The sequence below is a fragment of the Lobosporangium transversale genome, assembly GCF_002105155.1.
Source record: "Lobosporangium transversale strain NRRL 3116 chromosome Unknown BCR41scaffold_22, whole genome shotgun sequence".
Taxonomy (NCBI): domain Eukaryota; kingdom Fungi; phylum Mortierellomycota; class Mortierellomycetes; order Mortierellales; family Mortierellaceae; genus Lobosporangium; species Lobosporangium transversale.
Genome location: NW_019029000.1, coordinates 57323 through 83357, shown reverse-complemented (window position 1 = coordinate 83357; position 26035 = coordinate 57323). Strand labels below are relative to the sequence as shown.

General features: G+C 36.9%; 7 protein-coding genes across 7 annotated transcripts; 6 read left to right on the top strand and 1 right to left on the bottom strand.

Moving 5' to 3' along the window:
• Positions 1–500: 500 nt before the first annotated feature.
• Positions 501–5448, bottom strand: BCR41DRAFT_422700 (hypothetical protein). Its single transcript, XM_022030182.1, has 16 exons — positions 5212–5448; positions 5040–5106; positions 4766–4898; positions 3725–4638; positions 3570–3631; positions 3453–3481; positions 3122–3327; positions 2850–2941; positions 2714–2767; positions 2484–2599; positions 2106–2393; positions 1686–1980; positions 1232–1586; positions 913–1131; positions 733–787; positions 501–601 (listed from the first exon to the last, which is right to left on the bottom strand). Exons 1-16 carry the CDS (start codon positions 5407–5409, stop codon positions 556–558), a joined length of 3129 nt encoding a protein of 1042 aa, XP_021880565.1. The 5' UTR covers positions 5410–5448; the 3' UTR covers positions 501–555.
• Positions 5449–5845: 397 nt separating this feature from the next.
• On the top strand, positions 5846–6547 carry BCR41DRAFT_371305 (hypothetical protein; the record flags this gene model as incomplete). Its single annotated transcript, XM_022026592.1, has 4 exons — positions 5846–5884; positions 5996–6107; positions 6210–6340; positions 6446–6547. 4 exons carry the CDS (start codon positions 5846–5848, stop codon positions 6545–6547), a joined length of 384 nt encoding a protein of 127 aa, XP_021880564.1.
• Positions 6548–6881: 334 nt separating this feature from the next.
• Positions 6882–7799, top strand: BCR41DRAFT_371304 (hypothetical protein; the record flags this gene model as incomplete). The annotated part of the gene is made up of 4 exons (XM_022026591.1): positions 6882–6932; positions 7213–7324; positions 7418–7545; positions 7680–7799. 4 exons carry the CDS (start codon positions 6882–6884, stop codon positions 7797–7799), a joined length of 411 nt encoding a protein of 136 aa, XP_021880563.1.
• Positions 7800–8642: 843 nt separating this feature from the next.
• Positions 8643–9421, top strand: BCR41DRAFT_396954 (hypothetical protein; the record flags this gene model as incomplete). The annotated part of the gene is made up of 4 exons (XM_022028851.1): positions 8643–8672; positions 8759–8870; positions 9035–9180; positions 9287–9421. 4 exons carry the CDS (start codon positions 8643–8645, stop codon positions 9419–9421), a joined length of 423 nt encoding a protein of 140 aa, XP_021880562.1.
• Positions 9422–9722: 301 nt separating this feature from the next.
• Positions 9723–11526, top strand: BCR41DRAFT_337399 (WD40-repeat-containing domain protein). The gene is made up of 5 exons (XM_022022070.1): positions 9723–9877; positions 10025–10161; positions 10515–10626; positions 10729–10842; positions 10942–11526. The coding sequence occupies exons 1-5, from the start codon at positions 9836–9838 to the stop codon at positions 11482–11484; spliced, it is 948 nt and encodes a 315-aa protein (XP_021880561.1). The 5' UTR covers positions 9723–9835; the 3' UTR covers positions 11485–11526.
• Positions 11527–13513: 1987 nt separating this feature from the next.
• BCR41DRAFT_354971 (hypothetical protein) lies at positions 13514–14353 on the top strand. The gene has a single exon (XM_022024426.1). It carries the CDS (start codon positions 13557–13559, stop codon positions 14337–14339), a length of 783 nt encoding a protein of 260 aa, XP_021880560.1. The 5' UTR covers positions 13514–13556; the 3' UTR covers positions 14340–14353.
• Positions 14354–24056: 9703 nt separating this feature from the next.
• BCR41DRAFT_307113 (hypothetical protein) lies at positions 24057–25702 on the top strand (the record flags this gene model as incomplete). The annotated part of the gene is made up of 3 exons (XM_022020850.1): positions 24057–24208; positions 24787–24922; positions 25550–25702. 3 exons carry the CDS (start codon positions 24057–24059, stop codon positions 25700–25702), a joined length of 441 nt encoding a protein of 146 aa, XP_021880559.1.
• Between the last annotated feature and the right edge of the window lie 333 nt (positions 25703–26035).

The window sequence follows — 26035 nt, the reverse complement described above, 5'->3', positions numbered from 1 at the left end:
AAGTTTCTTCTTTCACCTCGATCCAAATGGCAAGCATGATTGTTATTCTTGATCATGTTATCATGCTCATCCCTTGCCTCTACTCCAAAAGCCCAACGTCGCCCATTACCTTTTTTTCTTCACACGCTTCTAGTCTGCTCAGCCCGCATTTTAAGATTGTTTCATGGAAATGCACGTCGTACAAAAAGAGAAATGTGATTCTCACATCCATTGTTCATTTTTTTTTTTTTCTTTGGAGCTCATTACATTAGAATGTTCTTTTTTTCTTTGGAGTTCATTACACTGGAATGTTCTTTTTTTCATAATGTGACTTGGAGATCGAAAAGTCGAAGATTGAAAGAATTCCCCATAGAATCTTCGCAAGAGAAAAAAAAAAAAAAAAAAAAAAAAAGCGCTTTACGTTCAATAAACTTCAATCAAAACGATCAATTGGGAGTGATTTGGTGGCCGATTATTTGTCGAAAAATGAAAAATAGTTTATTCATTTCAAAAATATTTGTCGACAACTTTCTGGTGAGAACTCTTATTAGTATGGCATCCGAGAATTAATTCAGGTCATGCTGACATCGTTGGAAGATATTCCCAGTGGTTGCCCCAAAATCTACCAAAAATAAAAAAGAAGAAAGCAAAGAGAATATTTAAAATCTAATCAAACAAATCAATGACGAGTGTACAATCGTATTACCAATATGAGCCATTTTTTTTTTTTTTTTTTTTTTTTTTTGGTTTTACCCAGCTGCGAGGATTCCTCCTGCTCCCTTCCACCCCATCTCTGGTCCTGTCACGACTTTTTTTCAGCAGAAAAAACGGCGATAACAATAGTAGTAGGTAAAAAAAAAAAAAAAAAAAAACAGTAAGAATGAGGTTATTTTGAAAGCGGATAAGCATATTCATTTTCTCATTCTCGCTTACTCCAGTCAGGAACTAAAAGACCGGTCCGTTTTGGGAAGAGACGTGCAGCGGTTTCCAACCCCTGGCTGTCAACACCCGCAATCACCATTGCCAAGTTCGAAGATCCCCATGGCCGTATCATCAGTAATCCAATCCCTGGCCCACAAAATTCACTTGGCACAGCAGCAGTCTCTGGTCTAGGGTCAATGGACACACAACCCCTTTGAGCCTCAATGGTCACTACAATAGATGCATGGAGGGCGAGGTGAATGTTAAGTTTAGGAAGCATGCCTTTTGCCCATGATTTTGTTTGTGCGCATGTGAGTTTCTTCTTCTTTACCTTCTTGAAATGTCTGTGCGAGGACATGTTTTGTGGCGCTGTTTTGATGAGCATCACCAATCAGAACAAGGTTCGTTTTCTCAGTACTGGTATCTCCACTGACTCTATTCCTATGAAGCTTTGTCATATATTCTTCATCATCCATAACCTCCACATCACCTCTTCCGTAGAGATAGATATCATGAGCAATTAGTTTCGAAATCCTGTCAGCTGTACCAACGAGATCTGGAGGAATGCCATTGCCAGAGAAGTTGGTGCCGACAATCACGACTAGACGTTTTTCTAAGACTTGGATTGCTGGGCCATATGTGTCACGATTGCGCTCAATATGGGACCATTCGCTAGAGGTCATGAACTAAGATAGTGTATAAAAAAGAGAGGTGGTGCGAGCAAATAAACATCATATGCCACGGCATGCGTTTATTATTCACCTTTTTTTTTATACTTTCTTTACCTGCCATGAATGCTGACGAGTCTTGGATAAATGATCTCGTACAAATGTGACTTGGGCCACGTTGGAGACCGTAGCTCCTCTGTTATTGCAGCTGTTGTCGTCATCACCCAGATAAAATGTCACTCCATCCACAATTAATTTTGTGAGGCGACCACCACGTCTTTGTTGAAGCAAAGATGAATCCAAAAATTGAAAGCGACGAATATTTGTCGTCCGTAGCTCCCATGTAATCTCAACAGCGCCATCCTGGACACCTGAAGCTTCTTCTCGAGCTTGTACTCGAATAGTTCCTTTCCTAAATTAATAGGAAGCAGATGGACTCAAGAGAAATCAGTATCTGTATTACTAAATCATTCCTTTTGGGTTGGGACTATTATGGTCGCTAGATTTTTTTTCTTCTTTTTTTTATCATAATTTTACCGAAAAGGGATATGAAGCTGTTCAACCTGAATGCCACCTCTCGATCCCATCCCTGCAGGGTTGATGACAGTGATTTCGAATGATTTGGGGAATGGAGGAAGGGTCACTGCTTTAGCGCCAGTCCTATTATCTCGATAGCTTCCAAAATCCTCAAAAGGGTGACTTATAGATGCTTCAACTGCTCCTGAAGTAATGTTGTCGAATAAATGGCCCTTCAAGAACTTCTGCATAGTTTCGTCATGAAGTGCTCCCGTAAACCAATGTCCCTCTCCTGAGACTTCTGATAGTCTAAGCAGTTGTATACAACAAGCGTAGATGTTAGGACACTTCCTCCTGTGTCGTTGGACATTTTTTTTTCTATTGTAGTTAAAACTGTACCTGATTGCAGAGAGGTCATGTGCGTTCTCTTGCCCGAGTCGCACCATCTTCCTGGAGTTGAAAGGCGGAACATTGTCGTCTTCGCTTCCTGTCCTTGCTAGAATAGGAACCCCGACCTGAGTATATATTATATAAAATGCACCATTAGTAAACAATAATAACTATAAAATGCTACCATACATTCATAATACCAGAATATAAAGAAAGAGCTCATAGTTGGAGAGACTTACTGTGTTGGACATGTGAAGGTTGTTATCAAACTCTATGATTGATGCTTCTAAAAGCTATCCGAAAGTAATTATCAGCATAATGTCTCCCCATTTTTTTTTTTTTTTTTTTTTTACCAACCCCACTTTTCAACCTTACCCCACGCAAGTGTGAATCGGTATAAGAATCGCTTTGCCACCCGAGATATGGGACATACTGCTTGATATTTACATACCCAGCAGCAGGTGTAGCTGTCATTAAAAAGAAAGGGGAAGAAGAGCGAAGGCATTAGCGGCCGATCAAGCCTCGATACCCTTTAACCGAAGTGAAAATGGCAAAGATTCTATCTACAATAAATGTAACAGATCCTTCTTTTTTTTTTTTTTTTTTTTTTTTTTGAAGAAAAAATGAATATAAAAATAAAAACTTACCCGCGATTGCTTTGTCTGGAAAATGGGTTACAAAGTACCATGCTCCTTGACCACCGTTACTATGCCCAGCCATCAAGAGCCTCTCGGGATCTGGCTTTATTCCAGGAAGGCCTCGAAGATGTTTTGGTACACCAGGCAATGAGTCTGAAAGGCTCTGAATAGCACTCATGACATTTTTGATACTTGCTCCATGCCAATCGTATCCCCTAATTAAAAAGGAAAAGTTAGACTAAGTTTGCCGAGGCTGGAAAAAAGCTTCTACTCCAATGCTATTCCAGCGAAGTTAATGCAAGGCTTTTTTTTTTTTTTTTTTTTTTTTTTTTTTCCTAACCATGGAGAACGCCCCGTTGGTAAAACGACCTGAAAAGAAAAAGAGAACACAATAAATCTTTAGCTTGTAATAAAACCCAATTTTTGGAAGCAAGGAAAACCGGCTCAGAAGTGTTACCCAACTGTGCTCGCGCCTTTTGTACTCTGTTAACCAAAACGACTTTTGTGACACCTCAACTCCTAGAAGGCAGAAAGTGAAAACTCTAGCGTCAGATTCAATCCTTTTCAAATGATCAGTATATGTAACAAGTATATAAAGTTAGAGTAGAATACCTGCGCCATGAAGAGCTACGATAACAGGCACAGAGTTAAAGCCCTTTGGTTGTGATGAAGGATCGCTTGGAGGGATCGCAGCAGCATACTGAACCGTGTTATCGAAATCTAAAAATGTGTAATGATATACTTCACCCCACTTGCGCTGCTTTAAAGTGATCGGGTCGGTTTCTAGCGTTTCAACTTTTGAATCCCCATTACGTACAGGTGCAGGTGTGAGCCACTTCAGCTGAAATTCCAGTGTGAATGTCGGGGCAAGTGCACCATTACTTGCCTTCGCCCCCGTTTCCTCAAGGCGAATGACGATCGGGCGATGACTGGATGGAGTTAGGCGGATACCAGTCGATACATCCTTTAATTCTGCCTTGAATCGGTCGGATCCTTGTAGGACCTTAACAGACTGAACAAGGACCTTCTCGGTGTCCACGTTCCTTAAGGCGACGCTGATGTACTTCCCTGCTAGCGCATCATCAACCAAGTCCATAAGCACAAGCCCTCCATACCCTTCTTTGATTACTTGAACCGTCATGCCTTGATGGCGACGGTGATGCTGGTACTGCGGCTCTAAATCTTTAGACCATGTGGCGAAGGGTATCTTCAATTCGCACTTGAATTTGGAAGGTGGAGGTGTAATCACGCCACCGAAAATGCGCACCTCATGGACGACCCGAACAGACAATATGTGTTGAATACCAGGTTTTAACCTTAAAGTATGCCTCGTCAAACCGTATCCATACCAGTCCCCTGAAAGACGTTGGTCATCCACATAAAAGTCTCCGACGTTTTCACATTGGATTATGACGGGACAAAGTCCATCACCATCACCAATATGCGAAGGTATAGTAAACGTAGATCTTGCCCAAGCTTGAAATTGATTGAAAGCCCAGCCCAAGAATTGCTGATTGAACTTCCAGCTTCAGAGAAAGAGAGAGAGGGAGAGAGACGCAAAGGCAAACGGATTGCGTTTAACTTTTAGCAGAATGAAAAAAATAAAATGAAGACAAAATAAAACAAAAAAAAGCCCTGGGTCACTTTCATTACTCGATCTCTGGATAACTGATATTGATCCATCCTTCACGGTCCATCTGGGTAGTTTGCCAGCGTACAACACCATCTCTGGCTAGTTCTGAAGGATACTTTGCATCTTCATCATATTTGAGCTCTCGGAATCCACCTAAGAAGTAAAACAATTTTGATTTTTTTTTTTTTTTATTTATTTCAAAATGAGTTTGTTGGTAGCTTTGTTTTTATTGAAACCTAGAGTCCAAATAACTTTTTTTTTTTCCTATTATTTTTTTATACTTCTTATCTTTACCAAAGGCTTCCAATGGATCAGCGCCAAAGTCTTGTTCGCGCATCCCTGTCGGAAATGGTCCCAAGAGCTATTGATTGATGTTTGAATCGTTTCTTCTTTAATATGCTAAGCATGATTCTCTGTTTATATGCTTAATATGCCTTGTCTTGAAAAGCCATTTTTTTATTTTTACCTGCCAATTAAAGTCTACGCCTATCTGTAGCTGGTCGCGTCCGTGGTGACTGCTACTGACGGAGGTTGAAAAAATGTTATTATCCATTACAGTTTGTTTCTTCACATCGGGCTGAAATAACAAAGATCCTGCTTTCGCTGGAGTGGCGATGCCGACAAAGAAGGCAAAAAGAAGAACTAGAAATGAGCTAGAAATCATCTGCAATTCATGAAATGTGGAATGAATTGAATGGTAGAAGGATTGCATGTATTTCCTTTTTTTTTTTTTTTTTTTTTTTTTAAAAAAAAAAAAAAAAAGAGTCCTCCGCGTGGGAAAATTATCGCGCGTCGCGTGTCGCGTGTCATATTTGCATAGTTAATTTTTTCAGAGCGTGTTTCCCAAAGACGCTTTGGCCTTGAAACTCCGCTGAGAACTGACTGTTGTAGATAGGTCGAAGGATCATATTCCAATGGCTTTTTCTATCTCCTGTAACGGCTTTGAGATGAGCTTTCCCCGCCATGGAACCTTTGCCACAACTCAGCATTATGAGTAGTCGAACGAGTATAAAAAGAGGTGATCAAAGGCTCAAATTTCTTTTTTTTTTTTATCTTTAACAATCAATCATTCATTGAGCGTGTTAAAACAAAAGAAAAAAATGATCACAAGAACCACAAACGAACAGCTTGAGGGCATTGTAAGTCAAGGAAAGCGGGCCTCAACGGCCTGAGGATAAAGTAGGGAAGATATAATAAAAAAAAATAGTAAGATTTTTACAATAACGATTATTTGATGTTTTTTTTTTTAGGTCTACACACCCTTTAACATGTTGCGCGGTATCTGCACGATGCACGATATCAACGTTCAAGGCGTAGTCGTCCGCGTCATTGGCGCGTTTCCATCCAAGGATTACCCTAACAGTAAGCTACAGCACCAATTGCAATGAATAGGTCCATTAGAATTAGAAGTTTAATGTTTTTTTTATATTTTTTTTCACGCTTTTTTACTATCCCTTTGGGAAGCTTGGGATCTGTACTTTGTTCTCATGGACCCCCAAAGCCTTATCGAGAAGGAGGTGCTCCTTTATTTGGAGGACCCTGATGGTATGTACATCGTGCAACAGGGTCATTGGCTCACTTTCACTGATGTCAAGGTAATAATTAGTTTAGAATATTGAATTTTTTCTGAACCCGCGCACTATATTTTAAATTTATTTGGTTAATTCTTATTTATTTATTTATTTTTCCCTTGACGCTAGTACGAAGGGACGTCCGAAACTGAAGGACGCATCATCTGTGGTCCTGAATTGGACCTCGAATACATCTCTAATAGCTCGCGTCGTAATTCCCCACAGCCTTAGAGGTTGTAATCCGTGAATTCAACTACTCTACTATTCTTCTTTTTTTTTTTTTTTTTTTTTTTTTTTTTTTTTTTTTTTCCTTTTGATCATTTCTTAAATGACGATCGAAATAAAAATAAAAAAAAAAAAAAATCGATAAATCCAAAGTTACCAAATATCAGCTTTTTTTATTTTTATTTTTATTTTTGGCTTTCTCCTGAAACATTTGTATTTCTGTGATGTTTAAAAAAAAAAAAAAAAAAAAAAAAAAAAATAGAACATCCATGTTACTGGTCGTTCTTGCAAAGTAAGGCAAAAGGCAAGCTATTAAAAAGCCTTCTTGTAGATGAGCATAATGGCTTTTCCTTTATTATTACTGCTGCTATTGTTGTTCCTATTGCTGCTGGTGTTACAGGAGCTAGAATATTATTTTTTTTGCTCTTTAGCAGCGTTTTTTTTTTTTTTTTTTTTTAAACTTCCAGGCTATAAATTCTTTACTCAAGTACCTCTAGTATACCTCTTTAGCATTAAACAAGGAGTAACATGGTTCGTATACTTGGAAACAGTATCGCTTTAATGACTTTTTTATTTTATTTTAAAGGAAAAAATAAAAATAAAAAATAAAAAAAAAAAGAAGGGATCAATTACGAAAAATAGCTCGCTCTCTTTCTTGTTATTTGCATTAGATTGTTACAGGATTAAATACGTTGACTCCAGATGAGCCCATGTTTGGATTCAACGTGCATGGCGAGGTGACCGCTGTGAGCTCTTTGATCTTTTACGATGAGAAAAGCAAAGGTAAAGACAAGTATACATGTATACAAATATATATAAAAAAAGGATCAACGTTGAAACACATTAAAAATACTTTCTAACGGCTGTCCCTGTTAGATCATAGTACACGTTTCTTGCTAAAGGACCATACGAACGCTCTTCAGATGGTCTATATTTTTTCATCTCACAAAAGTGGCCTTCCCATTTTGAAGGTCGGCGACGACATTACGATCTTAAACGCCTCTGTAAATATTTTTTAAAAAAAAAAAAAAAAAAAAAAAATCAATAGAAAAGAATGAAAGGAAATTTAGTTCATAATGCATAGACATATTCGGTGCCGCAATATCGCAATATTACAATATTAACATGACCCAAACAGTTTAAATTGTCGGATAGGCATGGTGGCTTCACGATCCAAGCCTCGCACGACATGAACAGTACATGGTTGATTCGTCCCAAATCCAGCCTTGCAAGAATAGAACCAACGCACCGTTTCTAAAGGAGTAAAAAGGAAAAAAAAAGAAAAAAAAAAAAAGCAACAACCACATTCCATCCTGTGATGTTCCTTTTCTTTATTCAAAGTAGCAAATATGATGAATAAAACATATGCAGGCCCCTGATCAAATGTGGCAACGTTTTTTTTTCTTCATGCAATACCCTTTGTTGTATATATACTATCATGACTATTATTACCCTTCTTTGTTTTATTGTTTTTTGCAAAGGAATAACTTCGCCAAAATGATGTGACCTCGTTATCCTCTTATCTTTTTATCAAATAAAATAAAATAAAATATATAAAACAAGATACAATAAAACTGCGCCAAAACTATTTGACTTCGCCTTCATCCAAGGTAATGAGTACTACCACGGTTTTTGGCCACATTTTAGAATATAATCTGTCGACCCTTGCCTTTTTTTTTTTTTCTTTTATCTTTCTTTGTTCTTTAAGAGTCCCCCACATGTTTCTTAAGAATTATCTCGGTGTTCAAAAAACCGAATAGATCGCGTGGGCTCATGTGGATGTTTTATTTTTTCCGGGATGGATGGATTATTAAAAAGGAGAGTAAAAAAAAAAAGCGATTCTTTTAGGTCCGTGAGTTCAATGTGGATTTGGATTTGCTCAACCGTTTATGCCGAGAAAAATAAAAAATAGTACATGTACAAAGAAAGGATCGAAGTCAAGAATGAAAATATATATAAATGATGGCTTTATACACCATGAAGAAAAACATTCTCTTTCATCACATCATTTCACTATAATTCATAAACTTGTAAAGAAAAAAAAAAGAAATAAAGAACAAAGGACAATAGAAAATACATAGAACAAAGCATAAAGGCGAAAATGACAGGAAAAATTACATCTACAGATAAGGTAAGCATATTCACATCTACAAAAAGTACAACCTAGAAAATAGTTGTAACGATTAAAAATTTTGTTTTTGTCTTTGTGTTTCGTAGACCTTGACTCCCCTTGGATCATTAACCTTTGGAAGCTGTCTAAAGGACCTTAATCTCCACGTTCGGGTCATTCACGCAAGTGGGGATTGTGGATATGATTACACAAGAGAAGGTAAGTAACTATAGTGTGGTCGTTTACTCCACTAGAGCAAATCACAATGTTGACACCGATAATTTATATTCCTGCTTGTCCGCTCCGTTACTGATATTGTTGGTATTGTTGTTGTCATTTGTTTGTTGTTTGTTTTGTAACGCTCGATGGAAATGTTTTTGTAGAACACTGGATCCGATTTTCATGTTTGGATGTGCTCTGTGAGACCTTTGAGCATGACCAATTACGGTTCGTTCACATTTATGCCAGTAATCCTGCAGAGCTTCCAGAGCTCAAAGAAGATGATGTGATCCATTTAACGAATGCCTCGGTAATAACAGTGCTACAGCATCAATTCATTATCATATATCATTGTACTTGCTTATATTTGAACAGAGTGTTAACCTTTTTTTTTTTTTTTTTTTATCTCTCCCAAGTTTTCAACGCAAGAGCCTGACGGACAGTTGATCCGCGTGTCACGCCAAGATGGTGGTTCATGGGATATCAATCCAGAATATGCAGAACCCTTAGCACCACTTAATCACCAATCCATAAAACCATATAGAGATTAACGATCAAAAGTTATCACATTTTCAAAATAGACTTCACCAAACAAAAAAAAAAAAGAGTTGAGCTCACATTCAAATATATAGTATGTAATATAACCCTTGCGTCCAGTGGTTCTGTCTCTGAAAATGCTTGTATGTAAAACTTCCCGATGATCGATGCACTGGCTAAGAGCTTAAGTTGTTGGCGTTCACGCTGTGGGGAATGGCACACTCAGTCGTTTTTCGATCATGTCACGTGCACCAACACGTGCGAATCAGAAAACTACCAATCTCGGTGTCACATTCACTCACTTTGTTCATTCATTCTCATTTCAACCTATTTTTTTCTCTTCATTAAAGAAAAAATTCCTCCCCTCAACCCTGTGTACAATTGGGAGTAAACGCCTTATTGACGATCTACATCTACTTTAATTTCCCATGTTTACAAAATATCGTACCGCAGGATACAACGGATATGCTGTAAGTCACCTCTCACTTTGAGGGACTTTCTCTTGACTTCGATAACTACTTTTCTTACTATGCTTAAGCTAAATATGTACAACAACCCTTTATATATATATTTCTTTGTATGATGCTATGCTTGTCGGGGGACACGGATGAACACAGGTCCAATGGAGTCCGTTTTTTGAACACAAATTGGCTGTAGCGACGGCTGCTAACTTTGGTTTAGTCGGAAACGGAAGACTTCATATTCTTAACGTTGGAGCAGGACCAGCAGCAGGAGTCATTGAGGTTGAACGAGTGTAAGTCAATTGAGAAGCAAAGGCAACTGTCAAGAGTTCATGGGAACGATTTTTTTTTTTTTTGTTTTTTTACTTTTCCTCCTTCTTCGCGTGGAGGGGAAAAATGGGTGAATATTTTGATCTGTTCAGTGACCGATCGGCTCAGCTAAATAATTTCCGGACAAAGTGAACCAATTGGGATTATCACCACCTAAAGGAATCTTTTATAGTATACAAACATATAAGACAATATCTATCAAGGAAGTCCAACATATACACTTTCAGGAACAAGAAGAGAAAAAAAAAACCAGATATCGACCGATGAACCGAATAGTTGAGTATTTCACTAAATATGACTGGGTTTCATTCAATAGTTTCGATACCCAGGATGGCCTGTTCGATGTCTGCTGGAGTGAGGTCAATGAAAACCAATTGGTTACTGCTAGCGGCGATGGATCCATAAAGCTGTGGGATACTACATTGGCAGTAAGTACAAATTCGTTTTTAATTTTATTTATTTCCTTACCTAAACAGATGACTAACCGTTATTGTGTGATGTTCTTTTTTTTTTTTTTTTTTTGGACGCAGGATTTTCCAATTCAAAATTGGCATGAGCACCAGAGGGAAGTCTTTTCTGTTAACTGGAACTTGGTGACCAAGGATACATTTTTGAGCTCATCATGGGATAACACTATCAAACTGGTAATAACTACTATAGTTTGTAGGTTGCAACCATCTGGAGAATATGAGCTAGCAACTAACTATTTTTTTTTTTTTATGTTTTATGGATCGGAACATTAGTGGAACCAAAATAGTCCACGATCATTACAGACCTTCAAGGGTCATTCTCATTGTGTTTATTCTGCTATGTGGTCCCCTCACTCACCCACATTGTTTGCATCTTGCTCTGGAGATCATACAGTCAAACTCTGGGATACCAACTCACCGTCACCTATTCAGACGATCCTTGCACATGGTAACGAAGTGTTGACGCTGGATTGGAACAAGTATCAGGACCACACGGTGGTAACAGGGTCAGTAGATCATACGATCAAAGTATGGGATATGCGTCGACCCGATCGGGAGATCAATTGCTTGCGAGGACATGAGTATGCTGTCCGTAAAGTCAAATGCTCACCTCATTCAGGCACATTGATTGCATCGACATCGTATGACATGACTATGCGTATGTGGGATATCTCGACCAGCGACATGATTGAAATTCATGATGCACACACAGAGTTTGTCCTGGGAGTTGACTTCAACTTGTATAGAGACCGAGAAGTAGCTACTTGTGCTTGGGATGAGAGCGTGCATGTTTTTATACCTCGCTGCCTGATGTAGTAAAAGTTGAAATGGAAGGAGGAATAAAGAATGAAAAGCAAGAGTTATCATGTACCTGTAAAACAGAAAAAAAAAAAATTGAATGATGATAATTTCAGATATGACATGCATGCTTTCCCACATCATCTTGAAAAAAAAAAAAAAAAAAAAAAAAAACCACCTCTACATACACATACGCTTGTATAAATATACTCTAAAGAGATCGACTCTTCCTTCTACTTCTTTTTTCACTTCTGAGCCGAGAATGACGCTATAAAGCATGCGCAGTAAAGAAGAAAAAAAAAAGATGGCTTGTTAGTATATAGTATAGAGTCTAGACACATGCGAATCTTTCTTCTGCCAAAGGTTCTTTATAAATTGCTCACACGGGTGCACTATTTCCATTTCATTCATCTGTCGACGGCGCAGTTTATTTGTTCCGTTTTGTTTGTAATCTGTGCAACTGCATGCAATACAACTAAACGACGTCTATTTTCCTTCTTGTTCATTCATTGAACTTCAATTGAAGACAACAAGACTTTTACAAACTCATTCCACTTCTTTGCCGTTTTTTATTTTTATTTTTTTTTTTTTTTTTTTCATTTTTTTATAAACCACACTATTCGTTCCTAGCCGATTTGCAAAGTCTAAACGATTAATGTGGTCTCAATAAACTGACATTCAGTTCATTCTGTCTTTTAGCAATGACATTTGAATTGTCATCGACCTTGGCGCAATCTGATCAACACCAGACAAAAACAATGCTAGCACTAAACGTCAACTCTACAGCCTCTGTTCCTCGTAGAGGTCAGAAAATAACCAACAATGATGGCAATAACTCTGCAGCCTTGACCAGTTTGGATAAAACACAGAGCCCTCCTCCACTCGGTCTCAATAACGACGACAACAACAGCAATAAAAATAACTTTATTAATAACACTAATAAAAATCAGTATCAAACATCAGCACTGCCCTTACCGCCACTCACTTCTCGTCGCTCTTTGCCATTATCGACATTATCACAGAGTCTCAACTTCCCTTCCTCCTCCTCCTCTTCTTCTTCTTACTCTTTGTCTTCGTCTTCGTCTTCGTCTTCGCCTACCCGTTCATCATCATCTTTACATGCAACATCCTTACCAGCAGCCATCTCATCACCTGTGGATCCTTCCTTACCATCATCAGTTCTTCAAGAGCGTTGTGAAGCACTTGAATTTGAATTATCACAAGTCCAGAACCGATTGCAACATTCTGAACGTTCCTCTAGCCTGTCAGAAAAGCGACTTTCACAAGTTCAACAGCAATCATCAAACACTCAACAGTCCCTTTATACTTTGAAACAACAGCATGAAATGACGATCGTTCAACTATCTAAAGTACAATCAGAAGCTTCTCAGCTTCGTACCCAAAATGAGACAAAAGAGAAGGAGATCCAGCAGTTGAAGAGTCAAGTCCAGCAGTTGAGCAGAGAACTTAAAGAGGTGACCATGGATCGAGACTCCTTGTCATTGGAAATGACAGAATGTCATTCAGATAATGCAAAGTTCTTGAAACGGTTACGGATGTCAACCGAGAAGGTTGATCAGCTGCAGGAAGAGAACCGGTATCTGATTGATCAGCTCCGAGAGTTGCGAGCCAAAGTGGCGCAAGTCACAGATGAGAAGCATCAGATCAAGGATCATCTGGATCGTGAACGATATCGGGCAGCACAGACGACACTGGAGTTGGAGAGGGTAGTAGCGAGATACAAGAATGAGGTTGAAAGGTTACAGGACCTGGTCCTAGCCATGGGACATAAACATGTTCAGGTCCAGACCCAGCTGGCGTACCTTCAAGAAAAAGCTCAAGCACAACAACTGAGGATGCAGCAGGAAGAAGAAGAAGAAGAAGAAGAAGGGCAGGAAAACCAGCTCTTGGCCATTGAGCATGGGAGGTCACCTAGTGCGACTGCTTTGACAGAATCTGATAGCTTATTGAGGATCAAAGGAGGAAGACAACACTTTCCACAGCAACAACAACAGCAGCAGCAACAACAACAACAGTACCAACGACCAGAAAAAAGCCCCTATTCGTTGAATGATGAAGCGCTTGCTTCTATGGTATCGTCAGTGGCTGTCAATTCTCACTTTCGCCGATCGAAACCGAAACGCCGATTTACACTGAACACGACATTTCACCAAGAGGCGCCTTTGACTATCGAACAACGAAAATGCGAGTTCTTGATGGATCAGATCACAGTACTTCAGCGAGGATATGATAAACTAAGACAGGAAAAGGCAACGGTGGAACTTCAGTTGGAGATGATGCAAAGACAACATCAGTTTCTTCAGCATCAGCTGATTTTACACCAAAAGCGCAATAAGGATCTGACGTTCCCAACAGCTACAAAAGGTCTATTGCTGCCACCAGTAATCCAGCCTTCAACTGAGAAACAGGGAGTTTTAATAGAATTAAACGATAGCAGCGATGATAATAGTAATGGTGGTGATGATACAGGAACGGCAGTAGCAGTAGCAGCACTAACGCCAACAACAGCTGCTATTACTACCACTCTTGCCAACGAAAAGCAAAACCGTGTTGAAGAAGAAAAAAATGAAAAGACTCGTATTCAAGCTCATGTCATTCGACCGAACCCTGAATTAACACGTGATGAGCGATTTGGCAATTCGCTGCAACAGCAACAGCAACAACAACAAGCATCCAACCAAGTGGAGAACCACAAGGCAGCGATTAATACAAAATATACCCATCCTATCCACACAAATGCATACACACAGGCACATACACAAGCACATTCTAATTATCCTCCTATCTGTGGTTCCGAAAAGTGGGATATTCAGCATTGCAGTTGCTGCATGGGAGTCCTGATTGATATTTGATCAAGTTCATCAAGCAACACTAAGTAATGAAAATAACTAAATAAATATATTTGTATTATATACATAATTGATGATTTCTGGAATTGTATTTATCAATTTTTTTTTTTAACTGTTTGCGCCACCATTGCCACCAAGTATTGACCGTGTTAAGCAGCCACAAATTTTTACTATAGACTGAATGTCGAGAAACGCGTGACAAAAAACAAAGCACCTAGGCTTTTGTACCCCTCACCTTTTTTTTTTTTTTTTTCCCTCGTTTTTTTTACCATTTCATGCAATTTTTTTTTTCCAACCCCTGAAAGAATAACGCATGGTCCTTGTCTGCCCCAGCACATCTCGCGTGGCCCTGTCCCCCCACCGTTATCTCGGGATGTCAAAAAGGAAAAGTTTTTTTTTTTTTTTTTTTTTTTTTTTTTTTTTGCTGTGTACTGCGTCTTACGTTCCTTTAAGTGCAAGGTAATATACCGCTTCTCATATGCTGATGCTGAATAAATTGTATCGATTCAAGGGTGTTGTTGATGTGCACGGAGCCCTTTTTTTTTTTTTTTTTTTTTTTTTTTTCTTACGCCACAAGGCTTGGTCTGGATCAATTGACACATGAAATGGGTTTTAGGTACTCTTAAACTGGTATTTCGCATCCTTTTTTTTTTTTTTTTTTTTTTTTTTTTTTATTTGTTTTCCCGTTCTTACGTTAAAAAAAAAAAAAAAGAAAAGAAAAGAAAAAGAAAGAAAGCTGTAAGGTTGGACTTGAAATAAAGGAGGGTCTCACCAAACCCACCAATCTTTTCTCTCCATCTTCTTGATTGAAGGAGAGAGAGAGAAAGAGATGGTATTTGAGATTACAAATCGGAGGCGATGTTTTTTTTTTTTTTTTTTTTTTTTTTGATCTTTTGACCACATTGTCCTTTGCGGAACAAAAAAAAAAAAAAAAAAAAAAAAAAAAAAAAAACACGAGTATATATCAACGTGCAAATATCAACGTGCAAAGATCAACGCTTTTAATGGATAAACAAATTGGATCCATGATTACTTCCTTTTTTTTTTTTTTTTTTTTTTTTTTTTTGCTCAATGTTTTTTTCTTTATTTTATCGGGAGTATGGACAGGAAAGTAAAGAAAAAAAAAAAATAGGTTTGAGGAGAAGAAGAAGAGTTGAAGGTGAGGACAAGGGAACTGGTGCTTTAGTCAAAAACCGTCTAAATAACTCTTTCCTTTGCAAGTATTATTTTATATATATATATATATATATACATGTTTATTCTTGGATCTTGGAGTGGGTCAATAGGTTAATATGTTTGCAAATTATATTATATAAATATATTTCTTATGATTTCGTGAGTTGTTGTCCCTTTTTTTTTTTTTTTTTTTTTTTTTTTTGGCACTTACAAAGAAAAAAAAAATAAAGCCGTTACTCGAGAAACAAGTTTTCTTTGGGCGTTTTTACGGCTCGAATTTTTTTTTTATTTTTTTTTATTTGTTTGTTTTACAAGATTTCAAAAAATGACGCGTCTGTTCTTTTGTCCGAATAACGGTCAGACGAATAAAAAAAAAACTCTATTGCTAAAATGCTTTCAAAGAGGAAAAAAAAAAAGTCTCGTACCCCATACAGACACATATCTATGAAATGGAACGGGTATTTTTTTTTTTTTTTTTTCTTTCTTTCTTACTTTATCATTTCTAAAAAGAAATAAATCAAGGGATTGATTTGTCCATTTTTCGGGTGGATAGGAAAATGAATGAAATAAACAAATAAAAAGGAGGAATTTTACAATACGCCCCAGAGCAAGGGAAGACCAAGATTCGATGTGTATCATAAAGTAAGGATTGTCCAGACACCAATCCCCGTTCCAACTTTCAGTCCTTGACAAAATATTGAAAAAACATGATCAGAGAGAGAGGAGGATCAGAGAGAGAGGAGGATCAGAGAGAGAGAGGAGGAAGGAAGAAAGGAGGAGGAAATTGATTCTACGCCCTTTGCCCTTTTGCGTTCACAAAAAGTAAAACATTAACATGAACATGGGCATGAACATGGATAATAAACAATGAATATGGACAAGGACAAGGACATGGACATGGACATGGACATGGACATGGACATGGTCATGGTCATGAACGCCGTCTTTACCTAACCTGCATAAAAAAAAGTAATAATAATAATAAAAAAAAAGATAGACCAACTTTTATTAAAAGTTTTTCATTTGTTTCTGAATGAAATGGCTGCATGGTGCGCCCTAATTTTTTTTTTTTTTTTTTTTTTTTTTTTTTTCTTTTTTATATCCAAACGAATTGTCTAAGAAAAAAAAAATAATAATAATGCGAAAAATGCGAAAAGTACGAAAAAAAAGAAAAAAAAACAGGGTTGGGTCGGGGGGAAGGAAGGGAGAGGAGGTCAATGCTTCTTGTGAACCGTAGTGATATGATAATGCAACACGTACACGGACACGCGATATGTTGTGAAATGAGCTTTTTTATTTTTATTTTTTTAAATTGGCAATGAAAGATAGTCTCCAGAGCCGTGTGGGTGCCTGGGACTAAAATAATAGTGGGTTGTGGATCATTAAGGTATATATAATACACCAAGTGCCCTTGCTTCCCATGTGTCTATAAATCGATGAATAACCTTGTTGTGGTAAATGCATTTTAGTGTGGTAAGTTGTAAAGAGTTAAGTAACTAATTATATATAATATAGTATATTTATATAAATATTATTTATTTATTTGTCTCGCCCTCTCTTACTTTGTAGTGATGGGATATGGATGGGATGGGGTTGGTTACAAGAAAAAAAAAAAAAAAAAAAAAAAAAACCACGCACGCTGCAGGAGTGCATGGGAGCTTTATAACATCTAAACAAGGCGTTTTTGGAATGTGATGTCATCTGGCATTTCTTGATCTCTCTGTACCTCTGTACAGAGATATACCTCAGCCCAATTGTTGTCAATGGAGTGGGGGAACACGACACATGAAAGGTCATACGTTTTTTAAAACTTTTACACAAAAGAGAAAGAGAAAGAGAGAAAGAGAGCACCTTTCTATAAAAGCATGCGTTGCTTCTCTTATTCTTTGGGCTCTCTTTTTTCTTTTTCTTTTTTTTTTTTTTTTTTTTTATTCTCTTGACTTTTTTGACTCCACAGATCAAGGTGACCAAAGATGAAGATTAAATTATACATAAATCTATATAAATTCGTATCAAATATACAAAAGAAATAAAAAAAAAAAAAAAAAAGCACGTTCAATTACAAATAAAGAACAACCCTATTCAAATACAGAAATAAGGACTTTGTGTGGGTGTTGATGATGGCTACAACGGATAACGAAGTATGTTACAAATAAACAAAAAACAAAACCAAAGGTCAATTGCGGGACTTTTAAGAAAGAAAGGAAGGAGAGGGTGGGGAAGTCGAGAGAGAAAACGTGCCACGCGGGTAAAAAAAAAAACTCTGATGCAGAAGAAGAAAAAGGCACGCGAGAGAGCAATTTGTTGAGCAAAAAAAAAAAAAAAACACACACACACACACAAACAAAAACAAACCAAGGCATTGATTAAACCTAGAGGCAGGAACAGTTACTGTTGGTTTTTTGACTGGAGCATCGCCATTTGGCACAGACACTTTCCGGTTTGTATACTCATTGCCCTTAGCTAAAAAAGTCGCCGTAAAATATAGACGATGCAAAGACTAAGACAAGTGAGGCCGGTGATTTTTTTTTTTTTTTTTTACTTCTAAAAAAACTAATTGCATGAATTAACATTGGATGAATACATGGGGTGCATGTTCGTTGGGTTACGCGTTAACTCTTTCCTCCAACCTCTACCTTATTGAGATGTATAAACCTCAATGGAGGCTCACAAATCACACATTCTCCAGATCCTATGGGAACTGTTACTGTGTAGATGATGAGTTTTTTTTTATTTATTTATTTATTTCCTTTGGTCTCCATCATTATATATATATCATCGCCATCGTCGCTTTTTAGATGAATTAGACTTATCTCTTTAGTGTTACCATTCATTCATTAAAAAAATCTGTCCATCTGGTCTTTTTGTGTTTTATTACTTGCTTCTTTGTTGTTCAAATCCACAAGGCGCGCGAAAGTGTGGTTCATGTGCTCTCATACATTACGACACACGTTGCACTATCTCTTTTTCTTTTTCTTTTTCTTTTTTTCTTGTTCATATTCTTTTCATTTTAGTTCTTTCTATGTAAAGATGTATACAAATATAATACATGTATAAAGAAAGATGTATAAAGAGATGAATCTTGTCTCGGTTTAATGTTCCAATGTTCATCAACATTATCCCTTGCATCTCATGTCATGTCATGTCATATTTGATTGAGCCCCTTGTGCGCCATTTTTTCATTCAACAAGAAAAATAATGCCCGTTGTACATGTTGTCCATACTGTAGACACATATCAATGAATATATATACATGTAGTGCTAAAAAAAAAAAAAAGAAAAAAAGTGTCCATGCGTAATGAAACACAACATGGTCAGCTGTTTTTTATTTTAAATGAAGAACGTAACATTAAAATGAGTTTAATGATGGATTGTGTGCTAAAGGCAAAAAAAAAAAAAAAAAAACAGATACACACACAACACTTTATATACACATTTTCGAACAAACAACAACAAACAAGAAACTAGAAGACCCATCCCTGTAAAAAAAAGTAAGATATATATACATGCATATGTAAAATAGTGTGGGTAGAAAAAAAAAATGTACAAAGAATTGATCGACAAAAAAACAGAAAAAAAAAAAATAGATATGCCTTTATGCACTTCCAATGATGGAAATATCTTTTGAGTATGAATGTGGCGTATATTAATGTTTAAAGAAAAAAAAAAAAGAGTATTACTGTATACATATATATACATATAGATATTCCAATGCCAATGTTTTGGAAGAACGATCAATTCCTTTCAGATCGATCGCATACTTTTTTTTTTTTTTTTTTTTTTTTTTTGCGGAAATCGTGGGATAGAATGCTCGTGCTAATGCACAGGCAACAGTAAATAATAATAATTACGATATATATATATATATATATATATATATTATGTATAATTTATTATAGCAGCTTTTTTTTTTTTTGTTTTCCATGCACCAGCCAAAAAAATAGTGGAGCGTGCATGTGCATGGTCCTCTGTATTCCCCGCAAAATTTCTGGTTTCTCGGTAAGCAAAGATCCGGACATCCGATGCTGAAATAAAATTCCCTTGGTGATCGTTCTGATTTGTACCTCAGGGGAAGGGGAACTCTTTTTTTGTTCATGATGTTTCATTTTATTATCCAACAGCAAGGAAAAAAAAAAAAAAAAAAAAAAGTCTATTGACTTGTTCCATGCTTGAAGGGCCCTGTGCTACAAAACTATAGGTATAACAAATCACTAAGGTGTTTATCAATAGCATCAAGAGAATCCATAATCTTTTGTTTGTTTTTTGTAAAACGGTTCCTGACATTATCCAATATCAAGATGGACATGTAAAATCCTGTATTGTCAATATTGGCAAGGGATATTTCATAAGCGATAACATTAATACATGGCTTGGACTATTGGCTTTTCCTTTCCGTAAATGCAAGAAAGAAAAAAAAAAAAAAAAAAAAAAAAAAAGTGGCCCAAGCCCAAGATCCTCTGTACCCCTACAACTTGCTTTACTTTATTATTGTGTCTCTCTTTTTTTTGCTCATGAAATTGGAAAGGAAAGAAGATCATCAGTTATTTGTTTTTCTTATTGTTGGTTTGGTCCTAATTGACAAGGCAAAAAGATTCTGCGAAGGAAGGGGGGAAGAGGACGCATGAAAAAGAGAAAGCAGAAAATTGAGCACGAGGTCAAACAGACCATTATCCCATCCCTCTCGGACCATCATCAACACCAAACGAGCCAAGTCAGTATCAAATATTTTTGTGCACCAACAACAATTGTGCATGCATATGCAGCATAGGATTTACTGGATTCTTTTTTTTTTTTTTTTTTTTTTTTTTTATGATCATGATGGGTATGATTTATTTTTTTATTTTTTTTATTTTTTTTCTTTTAATTCTTGGATGACTTTGCCAATGAGATGATAGAGGACAAGGGGAATAATCCAATGACCTTGTTCTAAAGTATAATCGAATGTGCATGATGCAAAGGCAGTGGTCAGATTGAGAAAGATAGAGATGAACCAAGAACAAGGGAACATGAAATATATTTATATAGCAATCTCTGATATGACTATGCATACCTGTTTATTTGCAAGATCATTCGTGATACCTCTCTCCAACTGTGCCCTCCCGTCATCTCTTCAATTTCGGGCATCTCATCAGTCGGAAAAATAAAAAATAAAATAAAAAAAAAAATAATCGTGAGAAATGATGCTGAGTATGTACAGGCTATGGGTTTCTTTTTAAAATCGAAGGTTGATCCTCTTCTCTTTAACCTCCTATCTTTTTACGCAATCTCTCTGCATTCCCTGTATTTTGATCCAAAAAAAAAAAAAAAAAAAAAAAAAAAAAAACGCGTTTGTATTAATTCACTCTAGACTTAGACTGAAAGAAAGAATAGAAGTGTGATGCATTGTGAGGCTTTAATAAACTAGAGCTCATTTAAATCGTCATATTATATACATGTGTACATGTATTAATGATTTGTGCTTCCGAGTTCTTGCAATTGACTTTTTTTTTTTTTTTTTTTTTAATGCAACATGGTCACCATCTTTATTGATGGATGTATGTCATATATAAATATATATATTATATTAATACGGTATTTGATTAAAGATTGATCTGGCCATAATCGATATGAGCCACCATATTTATTTTTCATATTTTTCCTAAATGAAGTGCACAGGTCACCTAAAAGGCGAGAGATGGATGAGCAGGGAATTGAGGGACTTGAGGGGGGGTCTTTTCTTTTTCCTTCTTTATAATTATTACATACGTCGTGTGTTTTAGTGTTTTGTCAGCAACATTGTTTTATTATTTTTGTGCCAATCCAGGAACCAGCCAAGCGATCAATTTGGTTCGTTCCATTGCAGATTGTTTACAGTTGCTGCAATCAATCACTGGAGTATACATGTACCAAAAAAGTCGTGCGTCTGAGCCAGGTTTTTTAATTCTAAAAATCATGGACTATGCATATATATATATATATATATATTGTCCCGGTTCAGTTGGGTCGCGACCGGCATACATGTACTATATACATTTTGCATACATACTCCTTTGAACTATTGAATCATTTTGCTGGCTGATCTTTTTACCTACAAGATATACATGTACATTGTAAATATAAATATAAATATAAATATAAATATATATACTAAATGGGATCACGATCCTAAACAGAATGAGCTACATGGATATTTTAAGCTACTGCCGTAGCTGGTCCCAGCGTAGTACCTCAAAAACAACCAACTTCAATGTCAATAAAATAATGTTCCTCAGAGATAAAAGGACCCTCCAAGTCTTGAAAAGGATCTATAAGGAAATGATGAGCGATGCTGATGATGACAAGGATAACAGGAAGGTGGGATGTCTTAATTTTAGTAGGATATTTTTTTTTAGGGTTTTTAATAAAAGTTGCATGTAAATGAAAATGACTTTCTAATTATTAAAAATTGGACCCAAATTAATCTTTTATTGTTGGATAATTAGACGTGGTGCGAATGGTTGGTCTTTTGTAGAAGAGAGAATGAGAAAGGGGAGAGGGAGATGTTAATGAAGAAGTAAAGAAAACGCTTGGTCCCTTTTATGCTCTTGATCAACAAACAATCAATCAGCCAACAAATCGAGATAAAGAGAGAGAGAGATGTAGTTCGATACAAGTAGCTCTTGCCACGTTGGGATTCGCTGGCTAAGGTGTGCTGCCTCTCCCTTGGTGCATGCTCTTACTCATGCTCTTGCTCACAGTCTTTTTTTTTTTTTTTTTATGTGTCGGACAAAACTTCCACTGACAAACAAATATTAAAGCAGGCGTGCATTTAATAGGATTGAATACTCTGGTTAAATATGTTGTTTGTCATATACATACAGCTAATAGCTATTGGGTATAATAACTTGCTGGATGGTGTCCTAAACAGGCTTGAATCCCACACACTCTTTCTCTCTGGAGACAAACTCAGTTACTTTGGTTCATCTGATTCCATTTCCTCTGGTTTTGAATGGATTCATTCTGATTAGGCATTTGATTAGGCATTTGATTTGATTTGATTTGATTTGATTTTGATTTGAAAAAAAAAAAAAAAAAAAAAAAAAAAAGATTCAACCATTTATTTTTTCCCTGGTCTGCTTGAGCTTGTTGAGGGAATATCAGTATGCTCTCTCCACTTGATCCACAAAGACGAGGGCAAAAAAAAAAAAAAAAAAAAAAAAAAAAAGAAACCGACCAGGCTGTGTGAATGTGTTCAAAGTGTATAAAATATATATATATATATATATATATATATTATACTCAAGTCAATAGATACAATATTCTACATTTATGTATATATATATATATATATATATAATATAATATATACATAAGTATATTCATTTGTATATAAATAAAAGAATGATGGATTGAATAGTATTTTTATATTCATGTCATTGTTGCTCGTGCTCTCTCCGTTCTCTCACACTCACACAACACAACTCACACATACAGATTTATACTACACATACACGCACACACAGTTTGTGCGTCTTTCCATCACCACGTTTTTTTAACCTTCTCCCTCCCATTTCCTTAAACGCACACACACAACAACCTTGCTGTCATAGCCCAGCCTCACCCTTATATACTTACTTGCTATTCATTCATTCATTCATTCATTCTCCACTGCCACAAACTACCACTACCACTGACCACCCCTCTTTTTCTCTTTTACTGTACTTCATCGCACCTTAAAGTCACCACCCCTCCTCCTTTCCTTCAAGCCGTCATTTTGTCTTTCTTCTTTCTTTTCTTCTTCCCTTTCCCCTTCCCTTTCTCTCTCTCTTTCCTTTTCTGTTTCTAAATCTGAATCAGAATCATCCATCCCTTACAGCCCTTACACTAATCAAATCTCTTCTTCCTGATTCACCCATCACTTTCTTTCATATTCACTTTTACTTTTACTTTTACTTTTACTTTTACATTTACATTTACACACATTCACATTCACATTTACAACTACAACTACAACTACATTCATATTCATATTCGATTATTCATTAATTCACTCATTCTTTTGATTCAGTCACTGATTCAGATTCATCAAGTCTGCATCAGTCTTTGTGGTTCGGTGTAATCACTGTGTGGCTCGACTTTGAATCTATCACACATTTATACATTTATAATATAAAAAAAATTTCTCTTGTCCCGTGCACATATTCTTTCAATTTTATTTTATTATTGTCTTGAGCCAGCAAAAAAAAAAAAAAATTATAAAAGCCTGATTAGTCTGATTTGCCACCTGTCCCTTTTTTTTTTTTTTATTTTTTTCCCTCCTTTTTCCTCGGGCAATCCTTCTCTCCTTTTTTTTTTTTTTTTTTTTTCTCCTTCTTCTTCTCAGCGTCATTCTTTTACTTGGCCCGCATGGATATTCGCAGCATGCTCAACTCAGGCTCCGAGGCCCAGCAAACCAAGCCAGAATCATCACAGGATTCACAAAAGCAGCAACGCAAGCGAGATGAGAATGAAAATGGCGATGATGTCGATATCGACCTCGACATCGATCTGGACGACAATGTGGAGGAGGATGAAAATGACAATGATATGGACGATACCAAAGAAAGCGGTAGCTCCTCCGAAGCCGAGGGCACTGTCTCAACCGAACGTCCATACGAATGCACCTGGGCTGACTGCTCAAAATCCTTTTCACGACGATCTGATCTAGCTCGACATCGCCGCATCCACACTGGTGAAAGGTAAAAAAAAAAAAAAAAGATGAACCACAGGGTCATTTGATTGCTCACCTTTTTGGTGGCTTTCTCAAAAAGTATATAGATTTTTTTTTTTTCTTGTTTCTTCATTTTTCTTCTCTCTAATGCTCGACAAAGGAGAAGAAAAAGATGATCAGAAGGAGTGATCCTTGATGCTTTATCTTTTCTCTATCCTCTTCCTTTAGGGGAGGGGAGGGTGAAAGAGAATGAAAGGAAGAAAGAAAGAAAGATTGAGAGACTAAAGGAATGACAAAAGCTTAAAAAAATGACCACGATGGATGAATAGGGAGTCAAAATAGTGTGTGTGTGATCACATCGGTGCATACGACTGTGGTTCACTTCTTTTTTTTTTTTTTTCCATCCCCATTTCCGGGTCATGCTTCTTCGTTTTTTTTTTTTTTTTTTTGTACTTGCGGTTGGGCCAAAAAGGGTTGTCTTTAAATCACTTGTGATGTTACTACCTTCCGTGGCGCGTTCTGGAACTTGTGAACACATGTTGTCATCATGTTAACAAATTCTCTTTTTTTTTTTTTTCCTCGCTCCTTTTGACTTTTCATTTACAGACCTTACCAATGTGACTGGGCTGGCTGTGGAAAGCAATTTATTCAACGTTCTGCTCTTACCGTCCACTATCGTACTCATACTGGAGAACGTCCTCATGTCTGTGAATACGAATCCTGCCAGAAATCTTTTAGCGATGTAAGTCAAATACTTTATGTTTGTGCTGTATTGTTTACTGTATACTTGCCTTTTGTATCGTGAAAGGGATCACCTCTTGGCATTTTTCCTTTTCTTCCAATGCTGTTTTGCACATTTTTCTTGACATACTTCGTCACACATATCTTGTGCGCACGTTCAAAACACACATGTGCTTTGGTAGCCGTCTTTGTTTAACCACAACCAACAAAGATCCCATTCAACACGCGTTGCAGCAAGGACCCAAAAAAAAAAAAAAAAAAAAAAAGAACATCGCTTTTTATGTTTTTGAACACAAGATTGCTAAACAGAAACACAAAGGCACAGAAAATGGAGCCATGCTTCGTGGGTGGAGGGAAAACAAAGAGAAGCACAAACCCCTGATTTCCTTTTTTTTTGTTGCTTGTGCGCAGACACCACACAAAGCGGTGTTCATATGAGCAACTTTCTGACTTTCTGGATTCAGAGTGCGACTCGACCTTCTTCCACTGGCTGAAAATAATGACGAAACATGCACACACCATAAAGACGTTAGCGAATCAAAAAAAAAAAAAAAAAAAAAAAAAAAAAAAAAGAATTATTAGATGTCTAACTATTGGGCCTTTTTATTTCTAATGATAACTGACGTAGTCCTCATCCCTGGCCCGCCATCGAAGAACACATACTGGTAAGCGACCATATGTATGCGAGCATCCAGGCTGTGGCAAAACATTCACTCGACGCACTACATTGACTCGACATCAGAAGGGTCACGAGCCTGACATTAAGAGCTTTATTAGGTAAGTCCACAAAACAAAAACAAACTTTTTTTTTTATTTTATTTTGTTCTAGTTATGATTGTATCCAAATCCAGTAAATCGTTAGAATTCATCTGTTACCGTCCATCAATCAATCACACTAAACCCACTATATTATTTCCTTTTTTTTTCCTTCCTTCACACCCCTATCCAACAATAGTGAAAACAGGGAACAGTTGGCCGCAGCAGGAGTGCTGGAATCACTCAACTACAATGGCAAAGTCCCTATTCCTCCTAACCGTCCTCATCTGCAGAGATCACAGTCGCATTCTGTCTCAAACTCGTCACCACCTTCACCAAGTCCTACTGGTCATGGTCA